Source organism: Mytilus edulis, chromosome 9 (assembly GCF_963676685.1).
Source record: "Mytilus edulis chromosome 9, xbMytEdul2.2, whole genome shotgun sequence".
NCBI classification, from domain to species: domain Eukaryota; kingdom Metazoa; phylum Mollusca; class Bivalvia; order Mytilida; family Mytilidae; genus Mytilus; species Mytilus edulis.
Genome location: NC_092352.1, coordinates 80679434 through 80698617, shown reverse-complemented (window position 1 = coordinate 80698617; position 19184 = coordinate 80679434). Strand labels below are relative to the sequence as shown.

The window sequence follows — 19184 nt, the reverse complement described above, 5'->3', positions numbered from 1 at the left end:
CCTTAACATTGTTTATACCAAAGAGAGAATGACAAATTTGTGATGCACTAAAATCTCTTCCTTCGTGAATGATTTACGGGTACATGGGGGATTTCTAGTTTTGTTGTGAATTCCACGTTTCTAAGTGAGACATTAAAAAATAGGGTAAGAATGTACAAACAGATTTATTTGATTTTGAATACATGACAAAAAAGCGCATCGGTGCATTCAGATAAAGTATCCTGTTTCGGTTTATCTGCCTCGCGCTTTACCCATTACCATAGTCCTAAACTGCATCTATCAGTAACCTGAAGTTCATCTCCCAGTTGATGAGTGTACGAATTCGATATATCGACCCTTCTACTAAAAACTTTGTATGTTGACTTAGTGCTTACGATGCAAAGTAGGTAGTTTTGTAGGCAAAATTTCAATATCAAATCAAATCAAGTCAACATTTTTATTTGTGTAAAATACAAATACTGGATTGTTACAAATAAATTCAACATAGATACCTGCCAAAAAAGTTTAAACGATTGTTCTATCACTCTACCAGATAAACAACCGAATTAAGCATAAATGTGGTATCTGATATGTTACTGATTCTACACGTGATTTCCCCATACAGATTTGTCGTAGTACTGACGACACTGCATCTAACATCCCGCATGCAAGCTGATACAGACCTTTCAGGTGACGTCACAGTTACAGTTTCAAGTGGATATAATAAACTGACATCATTCCCTTGTTTTCGTAGATACGAACAGCTTTCAGTGACCGGAGTGTGTCCTCTGTCTAAAAATAGATAAGCGTCTTGAGTTACCCATGACAAAAATACGTTCAATATGTTACGGTAATTTCTTGTAAATTAAGACTTTATTAAACATTTACTTGAAGATTTTGAGAAAATACTAATGTTTAACTTCCAAAGGCCGAGATGGTATCAGCCAAATTTGACAGACAACTTTTGAGAACTTCATTTTTAATGCTTTTAAACCTCGTTATTGATTTGCATTTGAACTGTTTTGAAACGAGCGCCCGTGATGAGTCCAACGAAGAGCAATTGCGTCTGGGGTTCTAAATTATAAGACTGGTATTTTAAAGTTCTATATCTATTTATGGGAGCGACCATCGAAAGAATGACGTAAATGTATGTAGTATTTTGGACAAAATATGAATATGTTACAATTCTTATTTGATCATTAATACATTTTCTTTTTGATATATATATATATATATATAAGATTTTAGAATAAATGCACTTAATAAGACGTTCCTATTTTGAGGCGATTTGTGAGCACTGATGGTTTAGACTTTTTTCTAGCATGTACAGAACCAAAGATATGAAATATGCATACCACAATAAGGTATTTATAAACAAGAGTGCTCAAAAAGAAGAAAAACAAATCACGATTCAGATTGAAATGTTTATATTCAGATCCACTGCATTTCAATTAAACTATCGAAATGGTATAAAATTGTAGAATAACCTAAACATAAGTAAGTATTTAAAGTTATAAAAAAGCACTTACGCGGTATAAAAGATGTTGTTTCTGCGACGGTATTCGCGGCTTCTGTTGTTTCTGCGACGGTATTTGCTGCTTTTGCAGTTATTGCTTCTGATGTTGTTTCTGCGACGATATTTGCTGCTTCTGTAGTTTTTGCTTCCGTTCTTGTTTCAACGACGGTATTTGCGGTTTCTGTTGTTTCAACGACGGTACTTGCTGCTTCTGTAGTTATTGTTTTTGATGTTGTTTCTGCGATGGTACTTGCTTCTTCTGTCGTTATTTCTTCTGTTGTTGTTGGTCCTTCGGTGGTTAGAATTGGTAAGTTAAATGAATCTATTGAGAAATCACCTGGAAAAAATACACGAAGCACATTGCATTGAATATGGAAGTCATGTTACATTATTATCGGTATAATGTATTGTTGATAATACATTTTGAGAACCGATTATAAAGATAAGTCATTAGAGGATTTTTGCATAGGGTGTAATGCTACGCTTGGAGCTTGCTGCCGTTGTTAATTTCAATGTACCAATGTTTTCTAGTGGGGATAGCAAAGAAATGCAATCTGATGTTCAAACCTAGTTCTTTGTGATGTGTTTCATAAGTGTTTCTCGTTTCTCGTTTTTTATATAGATTAAATCGTTGGTTTTCCCGTTCAAATGGTTTTACACTAGAAATTTTTGAGGCCCTTTATAGCATGCTGATAGGTGTGAGCCAATGCTCCGTGTTGAAGACTTTGAGTACAAGTATAAGTGTTTACTTTAATTTATAAATTGTGACTTGAATGGAGAGTTGTCTCATTGGAACTCTTACCGCATCTTCTTATGTCTATGAACGCATTTGTTGGAAATATTGGAACTGCAGAAATCTATACATGGTCAGGTGATCTAGTGCTGACTGAACCAGTATGACACATAGAGTCCGAAGTCTTGAAATGTATTTGCTGTTGGTAATCTCTATTAAGGATGTACTCTTATGACGATTTTAACGTAATTTGGAAGTGGTCAACGGGAGATAACTCGCGATTGACTTCGATGTCGCAAAATGGCTGAAAAAGTCATATTTCGCAGAAGATAAATATTATCGTTTAAATGTACACTAATAAAATTAACGGTACCAAATTTTCTTGCACCAGATGCGCATTTCGACAATACATGTCTCTTCAGTGATGCTCGTGGCCAAAATATTTGCAATCCAAAATATATATAAAAGATGAAGAGCTATAATCCAAAAGATCCAAAAAGTATAGCCAAATCCGTGCAAGGAATCAGAGCTTTGCATGAGGGAGATAATTGTTTCCAAATTTTCATTTAGTCAAAAATAAATTAATAAAAGGTAAATAGAAATGGTTGTATAAAAATAGAACGACTTACTCAAAGTCCCGGATGTGAGTCGGCAATGTAAACAATCGTCTGCCGGTAGATATTGTTTACAGGTGGCACGGTAGTATTTCCTGGCCCATAAGGGATAATGATAGCCTTTTTAGAATTTTAACCACTTTCTAACACTGCGAAAAATTCTAAATTCACAGTTAACTGAAGTACTTTCATTTTACTATTCACAAATGAATTTGAATATGTATCATGACCGTTTACTTTTTTTGCTATTTTTAAAAACCTAAGGCCACTACTACTAGTACTTTTAGGTCTTTTATGGTGCAGTTAATACAAAATTTCAAAAAATTCTCAAAAATTCATTTTCATCTGTATGTAAAATTGTTTCATATTTTTCTACACCTTATTCATCCCTCAGTTTGGGAAAAGTAAGTTCAGTTGATACTGTATATTTTGTCCAATCGCACTGTTTAGATACATTAACCTAAGTAGGGTACACAAAAGAGCAACCTAAATTATGGGATGCAAATACTACCGTGCCACCTACATTGATTATGGTACGCAAAGTGAAAGGTTTTAAGAGTAAAAAGCAGACGGAGCGGTTACGGAAGGTTTTGCAGGGTCTATAGTAGATCGGAGAAGTGAAAAACGTGCAACAGATGACAAAGTTCTTTCCGTTTTGAAGGACCATTCCTATGCATCCGCGAATGATGTCACCCCCCCCCCATAAACGTCGCAGAGCAGTTGTTTTCAACTTCGACACAAACTTATATTTTGTTTTAGTTGTAATTCTATAAGCTCATTTTAAGTACACATTCTTTGTCGACCCCGCCTTGCATAACCTATCCTTTACAATCTAGTGTTTATTTTTTATTGATCTCAATTTGCATGAAATAGTATTTGTCAGTGGATGTTAAGGGAACAAATCAATTTCAAAACTATTGTGAAAAATTCAGAACGCATGTATCAAAAGAAGCTAAACGATTTCTATATAACTTGGTGTTCTTGCAGAGGGTCTGTCTGGTTGTAAAAAGTGTGGACTACATCTGCAGTTGACTCATGCATCTGGCATTGTGACATATGGATTGTCAGCTATTATCAAGGTAAAAACTCACAGACATTTATATTCTATCTCTTTGTATGAAGAAGATGTTCCTTTAGGATAAGGAGAACTGCCCACCTTCTTTTGCACATGCTCTCTCTCTTCAAATTCACAAACTTTAAACAACCAACCTTTAAGTGATCATGCATATATGAGAAATGTGTTTTTCGAGTGGTTATGCTGCCCAATTTTTTTTTAATGTTGAACCGCTTATCTTTAGAATTTTTCATCATAGCAACCCCCTCTCTTTTGGACAAGAATTTGATTTTTTTTAGGAGAAGTATGAATTATAATGCCCTGCATTTTTTAATTTGTAATCTCTGACTTGCCTTATTATTTTTTACAAATCCATTCTCATGATCTGGATTTTTTCATTTGTTCATATCCTACTCTCTTTTTTTTTTTATAGATTTTCATCCTTCCTTTTTTCACTATTCTGAATTTTTTAAATCAAGACATTTGTCTTGCCTTTTTCAAATTCTATCCTAGTCCCCCTCCCCTAAAAATCAAATGGTAGCTTTCTAATACTTGGTTATGGTGGAATCTCATCTTTTAAAGTGACCATAAAGGTTGGGTCTAGCTGTGACTAAAATAATGCATCTAATCAATTTGTCGAATGGACTGCACCAGGATTTAATATTTGTAAAATATCAACAACTCTACCAAACACAGGATTATTACAGAAAACGTTTTTGTTTTGTATTTAATACATAACTAATCTGCATTATAAACCAACTTGAATAATGGACAGTGACGGGGTGAAATAAAACTGGTATCGGGACCGTTCACCCTAATGACAAGTTCGCCCTAGGTCCGTTCGCTCTGAGTTTTGCCCATAGAGTCCGTTCGCCCTACTATAAAAATATCAATATGAATTGAAGTTGAATAAATTTATTCAGATATTTCTATGGTACATGTATATATATCATGTATATTCTTGATATTTATGGAAACATTGCAATATTTAAGAGTTTATTGCTTGTTAAGGATCATTTTAGATTGTTCAAAGAAAAAATAATTCGGATCACTAATTATTGTGATACTTGTCTTTTGATGGATTAATAATAAAAACAAACGTTTTGTTTTGATAAAATATTCAGCTTGAAATTAATAGTAACAATTGATTGCGGCAATATAAATATTCTGTCAATTTTTCAACAAACTTTAACATATTTTGTTCAAATACTTAAATCAATGCAACTAGACAACAATTAGAAAAAAATAAAAATCCGGGTGAATGGACCCTGGACGAACTGGTATCAGGGCGAACAGATACTAGGGCTAACATGAATCAGGGCGAATGGACCCGGATTCAATAAAGCTGGTGGTAATAATTTGGAAAACTATCAATCTTTTTTTGAAGTCACTTAATTTTTTGTATACTTATATATTGATGTACAAAAAAGACTTGTAACATAAAACAAATCATTTGGGTTAATTTAAAGATAAATTAAAACTATTAAAGATAGTGCTTAATTGAAAATGGACAAACACAGCTTATGGGGGCTGAGGTCAGGTAATAGAAACAAAATGACTCTTAGTCAATCGCTTAATTCTGTAAAGCTTACAAGTAAAAAGTAATAACAATCATTTTACTCCAAATAGTATACACAATCTGCATCGACAATCATTGTTTTTACTGTTGAATGTATAAAATACACTGCATGTAGTAAGTACATATTGCATTACATTAAATTATAATGAATTTGTAAGAATATTTTTTCTTAACATTTTAGATACCATGTTATAATACCAGATGTCTTCACATAAACAATGTTGCAACTGGGAAAAGACATAACAAGATATGGGATGCCAACACCAAATTAGCTACAGGTATTTTTGGTGAACAATGACTGTGTCTAAAGTCTAAACACAATTTCGCAAATGATAACTAGAGCAAATTATTATTTTCCCTTTTAAAAATGTCTTAATTACAGGGTGATCGTGACTTGGGATATGTACATAATGTTTATATTGAATATTTATATGCTTACTTAACTGTCAGATGCTGATTTAGACAGGGGCATGTGGCCCTGCCCCCCTTTTTTGGGAAAAAATTGGTTGATTATATAGAGAACTACTGGAGCATGACTGTAGGGGACCCCTCTAATGGCAGTCACTCCGGGTACTGTCCATATATACTGAGCTTATGTCAAACCTCGAGTGTAGTTACATGAAGTAACCTGTCATAATCATGACTCTTTGTATGTCATGGTTAATTTAAACATTTACAAGTCAGAATATAAATGAAAGGACATATAAGCGATTCTACAGTGAGAAAGCAATCGGCCAATTAAAATAAACCAGTTTCCATACAATATGATATGTCCTAAACCGAGTCTAGACAAAATAAAAATATGAAAACAACACTTTAAAAAATATTTAATATGCCTCGAATTCAGATTTAAAACAAAATTTGAATATGCTAATAAAATAAATAAAGAAGGATTTAAATTGCAATCATACAATTTTATAGTATTCCTATTTCAGCTGATGAGTCGTTGAGGCACTGATATCTATCTTATAATGTCTGCGCTCTTTTTCGTAGAAAAAATCTAATATATCGCAGGGGTTCGTGTTTGCTTTGTCTTAAGTTTGATGTTGTGATTTGTTGATAATTGTTTTTTCCCCGTCAATTTTCATTTTTATATGCCAAGGTTTTATCGGTTTATCTAAACACAATTAATGTCCTGGGGTCTGTTATCTTATACTAACATATATACCATTGTCTGAGGTTTCTGTTATCTTATACTAACATACATACCATTGTCTGAGGTTTCTGTTATCTTATACTAACATACATACCATTGTCTGAGGTTTCTGTTATCTTATACTAACATACAAACCATTGTCTGGGGTGTCTGTTATCTTATACTAACATACATACCATTGTCTGAGGTTTCTGTTATCTTATACTAACATACATACCATTGTCTGAGGTTTCTGTTATCTTATACTAACATACATACCATTGTCTGGGGTTTCTGTTATCTTATACTAACATACATACCATTGTCTGAGGTTTCTGTTATTTTATACTAACAAACATACCATTGTCTGAGGTGTCTGTTATCTTATACTAACATACATACCATTGTCTGGGGTTTCTGTTATCTTATACTAACATACAAACCATTGTCTGGGGTTTCTGTTATCTTATACTAACATACAAACCATTGTCTGGGGTTTCTGTTATCTTATACTAACATACATATCATTGTCTGAGGTTTCTGCTATCTTATACTGACATACATACCATTGTCTGAGGTTTCTGCTATCTTATACTGACATACATACCATTGTCTGAGGTTTCTGTTATCTTATACTAACATACATACCATTGTCTGAGGTTTCTGTTATCTTATACTAACATACATACCATTGTCTGAGGTTTCTGCTATCTTATACTAACATACATACCATTGTCTGGGGTTTCTGTTATCTTATACTAACATACATACCATTGTCTGAGGTTTCTGTTATCTTATACTAACATACATACCATTGTCTGAGGTTTCTGCTATCTTATACTAACATACATACCATTGTCTGGGGTTTCTGCTATCTTATACTAACATACATACCACTGTCTGAGGTTTCTTATATCTTATACTAACATACATACCATTGTCTGGGGTGTCTGTTATCTTATACTAACATACAAACCATTGTCTGGGGTTTCTGCTATCTTATACTAACATACATACCACTGTCTGAGGTTTCTGTTATCTTATACTAACATACATACCATTGTCTGGGGTTTCTGTTATCTTATACTAACATACATACCATTGTCTGAGGTTTCTGTTATCTTATACTTACATACATACCATTGTCTGGGGTTTCTGTTATCTGATACATACTAACATACATACCATTGTCTGAGGTTTCTGCTATCTTATACTAACATACATACCATTGTCTGGGGTGTCTGCTATCTTATACTAACATACATACCATTGTCTGGGGTGTCTGTTATCTTATACTAACATACAAACCATTGTCTGGTGTTTCTGCTATCTTATACTAACATACATACCACTGTTTGAGGTTTCTGTTATTTTATACTAACATACATACCATTGTCTGAGGTTTCTGTTATCTTATACTAACATACATACCATTGTCTGGGGTTTCTGTTATTTTATACTAACATACATACCATTGTCTGAGGTTTCTGTTATCTTATACTAACATACAAACCATTGTCTGAGGTTTCTGTTATCTTATACTAACATACATACCACTGTCTGAGGTTTCTGTTATCTTATACTAACATAGAAACCATTGTCTGAGGTTTCTGTTATCTTATACTAACATACATACCATTGTCTGGGGTGTCTGCTATCTTATACTAACATACATACCATTGTCTGGGGTGTCTGTTATCTTATACTAACATACAAACCATTGTCTGGTGTTTCTGCTATCTTATACTAACATACATACCACTGTCTGAGGTTTCTGTTATCTTATACTAACATACATACCATTGTCTGGGGTGTCTGTTATCTTATACTAACATACAAACCATTGTCTGGGGTTTCTGCTATCTTATACTAACATACATACCACTGTCTGAGGTTTCTGTTATCTTATACTAACATACATACCATTGTCTGGGGTTTCTGTTATCTTATACTAACATACATACCATTGTCTGAGGTTTCTGTTATCTTATACTTACATACATAGCATTGTCTGGGGTTTCTGTTATCTTATACATACTAACATACATACCATTGTCTGAGGTTTCTGCTATCTTATACTAACATACATACCATTGTCTGGGGTGTCTGTTATCTTATACTAACATACATACCATTGTCTGGGGTGTCTGTTATCTTATACTAACATACAAACAATTGTCTGGTGTTTCTGCTATCTTATACTAACATACATACCATTGTCTGGGGTTTCTGTTATCTTATACTAACATACATACCACTGTCTGAGGTTTCTGTTATCTTATACTAATATACATACCATTGTCTGGGGTGTCTGTTATCTTATACTAACATACATACCATTGTCTGGGGTTTCTGTTATCTTATACTTACATACATACCATTGTCTGGGGTTTCTGTTATCTTATACTAACATACATACCATTGTCTGGGGTGTCTGTTATCTTATACTAACATACATACCATTGTCTGAGGTTTCTGTTATCTTATACTAACATACATACCATTGTCTGAGGTTTCTGTTATCTTATACTAACATACATACCATTGTTTGGGGTGTCTGTTATCTTATACTAACATACATACCACTGTCTGAGGTTTCTGTTATCTTATACTAACATACATACCATTGTCTGGGGTTTCTGTTATCTTATACTTACATACATACCATTGTCTGGGGTTTCTGTTATCTTATACTTACATACATACCATTGTCTGGGGTTTCTGCTATCTTATACTAACATACATACCATTGTCTGGGGTTTCTGTTATCTTATACTAACATACATACCATTGTCTGAGGTTTCTGTTATCTTATACTAACATACGTACCATTGTCTGGGGTTTTTCTGTTATCTTATACTTACATACATACCATTGTCTGAGGTTTCTGTTATCTTATACTAACATACATACCATTGTCTGGGGTTTCTGTTATCTTATACTTACATACATACCATTGTCTGGGGTGTCTGCTATCTTATACTAACATACATATCATTGTCTGGGGTGTCTGTTATCTTATACTAACATACATACCATTGTCTCAGGTTTCTGTTATCTTATACTAACATACATACCATTGTCTCAGGTTTCTGTGTTATCTTATACTAACATACATACCATTGTCTAGGGTTTCTGCTATCTTATACTAACATACATATCATTGTCTGGGGTGTCTGTTATCTTATACTAACATACATACCATTGTCTCAGGTTTCTGTTATCTTATACTAACATACATACCATTGTCTCAGGTTTCTCTGTTATCTTATACTAACATACATACCATTGTCTGAGGTTTCTGCTATCTTATACTAACATACATACCATTGTCTGGGGTTTCTGTTATCTTATACTAACATACATACCACTGTCTGAGGTTTCTGTTATCTTATACTAACATACATACCATTGTCTGGGGTGTCTGTTATCTTATACTAACATACATACCATTGTCTGAGGTTTCTGTTATCTTATACTAACATACATACCACTGTCTGAGGTTTCTGTTATCTTATACTAATATACATACCATTGTCTGGGGTGTCTGTTATCTTATACTAACATACATACCATTGTCTGGGGTGTCTGTTATCTTATACTAACATACATACCATTGTCTGGGGTGTCTGTTATCTTATACTAACATACATACCATTGTCTGGGGTTTCTGTTATCTTATACTTACATACATACCATTGTCTGGGGTTTCTGTTATCTTATACTAACATACATACCATTGTCTGGGGTGTCTGTTATCTTATACTAACATACATACCATTGTCTGAGGTTTCTGTTATCTTATACTAACATACATACCATTGTCTGAGGTTTCTGTTATCTTATACTAACATACATACCATTGTTTGGGGTGTCTGTTATCTTATACTAACATACATACCACTGTCTGAGGTTTCTGTTATCTTATACTTACATACATACCATTGTCTGGGGTGTCTGTTATCTTATACTAACATACATACCATTGTCTGGGGTGTCTGTTATCTTATACTAACATACATACCATTGTCTGGGGTTTCTGTTATCTTATACTATCATACATACCATTGTCTGAGGTTTCTGCTATCTTATACTAACATACATACCATTGTCTGGGGTTTCTGTTATCTTATACTAACATACATACCATTGTCTGAGGTTTCTGCTATCTTATACTAACATACATACCATTGTCTGGGGTTTCTACTATCTTATACTAACATACATACCATTGTCTGGGGTTTCTGTTATCTTATACTAACATACATACCATTGTCTGGGGTGTCTGTTATCTTATACTAACATACATACCATTGTCTGAGGTTTCTGCTATCTTATACTAACATACATACCATTGTCTGAGGTTTCTGTTATCTTATACTAACATACATACCATTGTCTGGGGTTTCTGTTATCTTATACTAACATACATACCATTGTCTGGGGTGTCTGTTATCTTATACTAACATACATACCATTGTCTGGGGTTTCTGTTATCTTATACTAACATACATACCATTGTCTGGGGTTACTGTTATCTTATACTAACATACATACCACTGTCTGAGGTTTCTGTTATCTTATACTAACATACATGCCACTGTCTGAGGTGTCTGCTATCTTATACTAACATACATACCACTGTCTGGGGTTTCTGTTATCTTATACTAACATACATACCACTGTCTGAGGTTTCTGTTATCTTATACTAACATACATACCATTGTCTCAGGTTTCTGTTATCTTATACTAACATACATACCATTGTCTGAGGTTTCTGCTATCTTATACTTACATACATACCATTGTCTGGGGTTTCTGTTATCTTATACTAACATACATACCATTGTCTGGGGTTTCTGTTATCTTATACTAACATACATACCATTGTCTGAGGTTTCTGCTATCTTATACTAACATACATATCATTGTCTGAGGTTTCTGTTATCTTATACTAACATACATACCATTGTCTGGGGTTTCTGCTATCTTATACTAACATACATACCATTGTCTGGGGTTTCTGTTTGCTGGTCACATAGTCCTACACTACCGTCTCTGGTTGGTCCTATGATTGCAATATTATAAAACTGTACACAGTTCATCTCACCCTGGAAATTCGTACTTCCATCTCCACCGATCACAATCGATTCAAATGCAGGCAATGTAATGCTTTGTTTACCCATCCCTATTTGAGTAGCACTTGCCTTTTTCCCATCTTTTACAATGAATAAGTCAGCCTGGTCGTCATCGGTCCATTTCATATTAAACGTAAATCCGACGAGAAACCACTCTCCAGGCTTTAGTTTAGTTACTTCTCCATTGTACCAAATGCCATTACTATCTACATAGTATACACTTAGAACAATCCCTGTAAGTCGTATATCTATGGTCAATTGTCCTGCAGCGTCAAACAACTGAATTAACGGCGTGTTTTGTGTTTCACTAGTAAAATATATATTAACCGCGATAGTCATTGCATTAACAAAGCCTGCGGTAGCATAATCTTGAATAGATGATATTTTGACATACTGATTGCTGGTTGGGGTAAAATCCAGCACCTCGGTTCCTGTTGTAATCGAGGAGAGCTGAGGAGCATTAACGTTGTACAAGACGGCGTAACTACAATAAAAGTTAAACAATACAATAAAGGTCTAAATAGTTTTGAAAGTTAATATAGTATTCGGATGTTAAACATGTGGAGCAGGACCTGCTCCCCCTTCCGGAGCATCTGGGATCACCCCAGGTTTTGGAAAAGTTCGTGTCACTCTGTCTTTAATCTTATTATATGTTTATGTTGTGATTTGTGTATAACTGTTTGTCTGTTGGCCTTTTCCCCATATAGTCATTACGTTAGCAGTTTATTTTCGACTTTGTAGGTTGGATGTCCCTTTGGTGTCTTTCGCCTCTGTTGAAAACTCGTAAAACTAGTTTTAATGATACACCAATCAAAGGAGAATCACATGAATTCTGAAACCAGACCAGAAGAGTTGTGCATGCAGCATTCTTTGTTTGATTAAAATATTACGATATGGAATTGGAAACACCCAGTTACTGTGCAGATCAGACGACTATCCTGCTATTTTCAAGATCTAAGACTTTACTACATAAGTAAGCCGCCTACCAAATACAATAACAACAATAACAACAAAAGATCAAAGACCAGGAAAACATGCCACTATCGAGTAACAGTTGTCACATCTGGCAACCTTTCGTAACGGTGACCATAAGAGGTGTGCAGTGTTCTTTACAATCGTTTCTCCTCTTTTCCGCACAGGTACCTGCCTCAGAGTTTTTTTATACCCACGACGGTATTCAGTTGTACCATGTCTAAACACATGGATAATGCCAACCTGTAAATAAGGCGGGATTCATTTGTACAATGTCTAAACACAGGTATAATGCCTATCTGTGTCTTAGGCGGGATTCATTTGTACAATGACTAAACACATGGATAATGCCTACCTGTGTCTTAGACGGGATTCAGTTGTAGAATGTCTAAACACAGGGATAATGCCTACCTATGTCTCAGGCGGGATTCAGTTGTAAAATGACTAAACACAGGGATAATGCCTACCTGTGTCTCAGGCGGGATTCAGTTGTACAATGACTAAACACAGGGACAATGCCTACCTGTGTCTTAGGCGGGATTCAGTTGTACAATGACTAAACACATGGATAATGCCTACCTGTGTCTTAGGCGGGATTCAGTTGTACCATGTCTAAACACATGGATAATGCCTACCTGTGTCTTAGGCGGGATTCAGTTGTACAATGACTAAACACAGGGATAATGCCTACCTGTATCTTAGGCGGGATTCAGTTGTACCATGACTAAACACATGGATAATGCCTACCTGTGTCTTAGGCGGGATTCAGTTGTACAATGACTAAACACATGGATAATGCCTATCTGTGTCTTAGACGGGATTCAGTTGTACAATGACTAAACACATGGATCAAGCCTACCTGTGTCTTAGGCGGGATTCATTTGTACAATGACTAAACACATGGATAATGCCTACCTGTGTCTTAGGCGGGATTCAGTTGTACCATGTCTAAACACATGGATAATGCCTACCTGTGTATAAGGCGGGATTCATTTGTACAATGACTAAACACATGGATAATGCCTACCTGTGTATAAGGCGGGATTCATTTGTACAATGACTAAACACATGGATAATGCCTACCTGTGTCTTAGGCGGGATTCAGTTTTACCATGTCTAAACACATGGATAATGCCTACCTGTGTTTAAGGCGGGATTCATTTGTACAATGTCTAAACACAGGGATAATGCCTACCTGTTTCTTAGGCGGGATTCAGTTGTACCATGTCTAAACACATGGATAATGCCTACCTGTGTCTTAGACGGGATTCAGTTATACAATGTCTAAACACAGGGATAATGCCTATCTGTGTCTTAGGCGGGATTCAGTTGTACCATGTCTAAACACAGGTATAATGCCTACCTGTTTCTTAGGCGGGATTCAGTTGTACAATGTCTAAACACAGGGATAATGCCTACCTGTGTTGACTGAGGTAAGACAGGTCGTGTTTCGACGATCTAAGTTGCCAAAAGTACAAGGGGTTAGGCTCCTCTTTTGACATCATCAGATCATTTATTTCCCGTCTCTCTTCCGATAACCCGATAAGAATACCTGTTGCAAGAAGACAATAATTGAATTTTAATTAACTCATAAACGACTTATATTAACATATCTTAATAAACATGTTTAAAAAAACCGAACTCCTAGGAAACTTTCAAAACGGAAAGTCATTTATCAAATGGCAAAAATCAAAAGCACAAACAAATGGAAAACTACTATCATATTCCTGACTTGGTACAGACATTTCCTTACGTAGAAAATGGTCGATTAAACCTGGTCGTATAGCTAGCATTAATCTATCACTGTACGACAGTCGCATAAAATTCCTTTATATATTAACAACAATGTTTGAACAAAGCAAACCCAAACAATAGGTAAAAATTTCAAAAATTAAGGTACAGCAGTGTCTCGAATAGCGAAAGTTTCATTATTTGAATTTATGGACTGTTATTATCCACTAATTATTTTTTTTAGCTCCGTTAATTGTTACTAGAAATTTTTCCTTTCTTTGTTACCTTGACTCCGGTGATTGTATTATATGTGAACATTTTTAGGTACTTCATTTGTATTTCGTGCAACTGTCTCATATATGACTTTATTAGATAATACGATTAAAACAACCCCAATACTACCAAAACGGCATGTGTCATACTGGTGACTTCGTCCTGATCATATAAATCCGATAACCTAATTCTCTTCGGCCCGGTCCAATATTTCCAATACGGACTTGCAATGAATCCTGAATTATATGTAAACATATATTGTGCATGTAATTCAGGATTCATTGCCAGTCCTTATTAGAAATATTGGCCCTATATTCACATCATTGCCAGTCCGTATTGGAAATATTGGCCCTATATTCACATCATTGCCAGTCCGTATTGGAAGTATTGGCCCTATATTCACATTTGATGTATGTAATACAGCATTCAGAACAAATCTGTATTGAAAAAGTTGGATTATTTTATCAAAGTGTTATGAACTGGCTGTTTCCGTGTTGGAACTGGTATAGATTCCAGGTCAGCTGTATTGGTCCTCGACCCTACGGAGAAATTCAATTATCTTTGGAGCAAGCTACAAGAAGAAGCTTAATAAAATTAACGTTACCAATTTTCTTGCACCAGATGCGCATTTCGACAATACATTTCTCTTCAGTGATGCTCGTGGCCAAAATATTTGAAATCTAAACATGCTAAAGCTTATATAAAAGATGAAGAGTTATAATCCAAAAGGTCCAAAAAGTATAGCCAATCTGTGAAAAGAATCAGAGCTTTGCTTGAGGGAGATACATTCCTTAATTTATAATAATTTTTATCAGTTTGTAACAGTAAATTTTAATAACACAAAAAATACGTATTTTCATGCCAGTACCGTAGTACTGGCTACTGGGGTGATGATACCCTCGGGGACTAATAGTCCACCAGCAGAGGCATCGACCCAGTGGTAGTAATAACATTAACGGTACCAATTTTCAGGCACCAGATGCGCATTTCGACAATACATGTCTCTTCAGTGATGCTCGTGGCCAAAATATTTGAAATCCAAAGCTTATATAAAAGATGAAGAGCTATAATCCAAAAGGTCCAAAAAGTATAGCCAATCCGTGAAAGGAATCAGAGCTTTGCATGAGGGAGATACATTCCTTAATTTATAATAATTTTTATCATTTTGTAACAGTAAATTTTAATAACACAAAAAAATCCGTATTTTCATGCCAGTACCGTAGTACTGGCTACTGGGGTGATGATACCCTCGGTGACTAATAGTCCACCAGCAGAGGCATCGACCCAGTGGTAGTAATAACTTTAACGGTACCAATTTTCAGGCACCAGATGCGCATTTTGACAATACATGTCTCTTCAGTGATGCTCGTGGCCAAAATATTTGAAATCCAAAGCTTATATAAAAGATGAAGAGCTATAATCCAAAAGGTCCAAAAAGTATAGCCAATCCGTGAAAGGAATGACAGCTTTGCATGAGGGAGATACATTCCTTAATTTATAATAATTTTTATCATTTTGTAACAGTAAATTTTAATAACACAAAAAAATCCGTATTTTCATGCCAGTACCGAAGTACTGGCTACTGGGGTGGTGATACCCTCGGGGACTAATAGTCCACCAGCAGAGGCATCGACCCAGTGGTAGTAATAAAATTAACGGTACCAATTTGCTTGCACCAGATGCGCATGTCGACAATTCATGTCTCTTCAGTGATGCTCGTGGCCAAAATATTTGAAATCCAAAGCTTATATAAAAGATGAAGAGCTAAAATCCAAAAGGTCCAAAAAGTATAGCCAAACCCGCGAAAGGAATCAAAGCTTTGCATGAGGGAGATACATTCCTTAATTTATAATAATTTCTATCATTTTGTAACAGTAAATTTTAATAACACAAAACATCCGTATTTTCATGCCAGTACCGAAGTACTTGCTACTGGGGTGGTGATATCCTCGGGGACTAATAGTCCACCAGCAGAGGCATCGACCCAGTGGTAGTAATAAAATTAACGGTACCAATTTTCTTGCACCAGATGTGCATTTCGACAATACATGTCTCTTCAGTGATGCTCGTGGCCAAAATATTTGAAATCCAAAGCTTATATAAAAGATGAATAGCTATAATCCAAAAGGTCCAAAAAGTATAGCCAAATCCGTGAAAGGAATCAGTGCTTTGCATGAGGGAGATACATTCCTTAATTTATAATAATTTCTATCATTTTGTAACAGTAAATTTTTATAACACAAAAAATCCGTATTTTCATGCCAGTACTGAAATGCCAGTACTTCAGTACTGGCTACTGGGGTGCTGATACCCTCGGGGACTAATAGTCCACCAGCAGAGGCATCGACCCAGTGGTAGTAATAACATTAACGGTACCAATTTTCAGGCACCAGATGCGCATTTCGACAATACATGTCTCTTCAGTGATGCTCGTGGCCAAAATATTTGAAATCCAAAGCTTATATAAAAGATGAAGAGCTATAATTCAAAAGGTCCAAAAAGTATAGCCAAATCCCTGAAGGAATCACAGCTTTGCATGAAGGAGATACATTCCTTAATTTATAATAATTTTTATCATTTTGTAACAGTAAATTTTAATAACACAAAAAAATCCGTATTTTCATGCCAGTACCGAAGTACTGGCTACTGGGGTGGTGATACCCTCGGGGACTAATAGTCCACCAGCAGAGGCATCGACCCAGTGGTAGTAATAAAATTAACGGTACCAATTTGCTTGCACCAGATGCGCATGTCGACAATTCATGTCTCTTCAGTGATGCTCGTGGCCAAAATATTTGAAATCCAAAGCTTATATAAAAGATGAAGAGCTAAAATCCAAAAGGTCCAAAAAGTATAGCCAAATCCGCGAAAGGAATCAAAGCTTTGCATGAGGGAGATACATTCCTTAATTTATAATAATTTCTATCATTTTGTAACAGTAAATTTTAATAACACAAAACATCCGTATTTTCATGCCAGTACCGAAGAACTTGCTACTGGGGTGGTGATACCCTCGGGGACTAATAGTCCACCAGCAGAGGCATCGACCCAGTGGTAGTATTAAAATTAACGGTACCAATTTTCTTGCACCAGATGTGCATTTCGACAATACATGTCTCTTCAGTGATGCTCGTGGCCAAAATATTTGAAATCCAAAGCTTATATAAAAGATGAAGAGCTAAAATCCAAAAGGTCCAAAAAGTATAGCCAAATCCGTGAAAGGAATCAGAGCTTTGCATGAGGGAGATACATTCCTTAATTTATAATAATTTCTATCATTTTGTAACAGTAAATTTTTATAACACAAAAAAATCCGTATTTTCATGCCAGTACTGAAGTACTGGCTACTGGGGTGCTGATACCCTCCGGGACTAATAGTCCACCAGCAGAGGCATCGACCCAGTGGTAGTAATAAAATTAACGGTACCAATTTTCTTGCACCAGATGCGCATTTCGACAATACATGTCTCTTCAGTGATGCTCGTGCAGAGTCAGGTTTAACTTTGTCTAGTGATATCATTCTTTACCCATATATATGGAAAGATTTTGAAACACACAAGATTGATATTCTGTATAACCAATAATTAAATCTTCCAACGCCATCAAACAAAATTTCTAGTTTGAGAGATTTTTTTTATAAATTTAACAGATTATTCGAAGTTTTGAAACATGATGTGAACCAAGACGTGTTTGTATCTATTATCAGATCAAAACTACCCGAAGATGCATTACTTTAGTTAAATATTTCAAAAGGAGCTAAGGCGAAATGGAACATATTAAAGTAAATTCTCATCATAAAAGCATGTGCCCAAAAAGTTCAACCTGAAGAATGCTTGTGTTTATTTGTCAGAAGAAATTAGTGAATTTTGTTCTGATAATGTATTACAAAAATTTGAAAGGACAAATAATGAATGTAAACATTGTGTCATAATCCAATAACCATTAAAACAAACACTTTACTTTTCAAAGCACTGAACATCGGATGACCGCAAGTTCAGGTGGATGGTCACAAGCACTTTTCTCAGAAAAGAAAATCCCATTTATATACCCGAAAGTGAGGTTAAGGTACACATAAACTCATCATAGATACCAGGACTAAATTATATATATACGACAGACGCGCGTTTCGTCTACAAAAGACTACAAAGATATATTGTTTTCTGACACAATTTCGTGTGCTAATGATGATTACATAATAGGGAATTTAACCTTATCGTAATAACTATTATTTTGTAGTGATATAATCATTTGTTGTCAGTATACTCTGGTTTGTTGTTATTTATTATATTAATATTAGTTATATATAATTTTCATTCATTTTGTATATCATTCTATTCTACTTTTCTAATATTAGTGCAGTGCAAGCGGCTGTTCGTAATTTCCGTCAAATGGTTTTATACGACGTTAAAAAAACAAGAAGCCGTACGTAACTTCGAAGGTAGCCGTTCGTAACGTGAATT

The 19184-nt window shown here is 35.1% G+C and overlaps 1 protein-coding gene across 1 annotated transcript; it reads right to left on the bottom strand.

Moving 5' to 3' along the window:
* Positions 1 to 422: 422 nt before the first annotated feature.
* LOC139490207 (uncharacterized) lies at positions 423 to 14769 on the bottom strand. Its single transcript, XM_071277056.1, has 5 exons — positions 14712 to 14769; positions 14140 to 14272; positions 11619 to 12232; positions 1509 to 1832; positions 423 to 771 (listed from the first exon to the last, which is right to left on the bottom strand). The coding sequence occupies exons 1-5, from the start codon at positions 14767 to 14769 to the stop codon at positions 521 to 523; spliced, it is 1380 nt and encodes a 459-aa protein (XP_071133157.1). The 3' UTR covers positions 423 to 520.
* Between the last annotated feature and the right edge of the window lie 4415 nt (positions 14770 to 19184).

Excerpts from the sequence above, each read along its gene's own strand:
- LOC139490207 (XM_071277056.1), bottom strand. The coding sequence starts at position 14,769 with ATGTTCACATATAATACAATCACCGGAGTCAAGGTAACAAAGAAAGGA. Across the intron at positions 12,233-14,139 it reads TCTTACCTCAGTCAACACAG|TTACGCCGTCTTGTACAACG; the intron begins GTAGGCATTATC and ends CTTTTATTGTAG. Across the intron at positions 772-1,508 it reads AACAACATCTTTTATACCGC|ACAGAGGACACACTCCGGTC; the intron begins GTAAGTGCTTTT and ends ATCTATTTTTAG.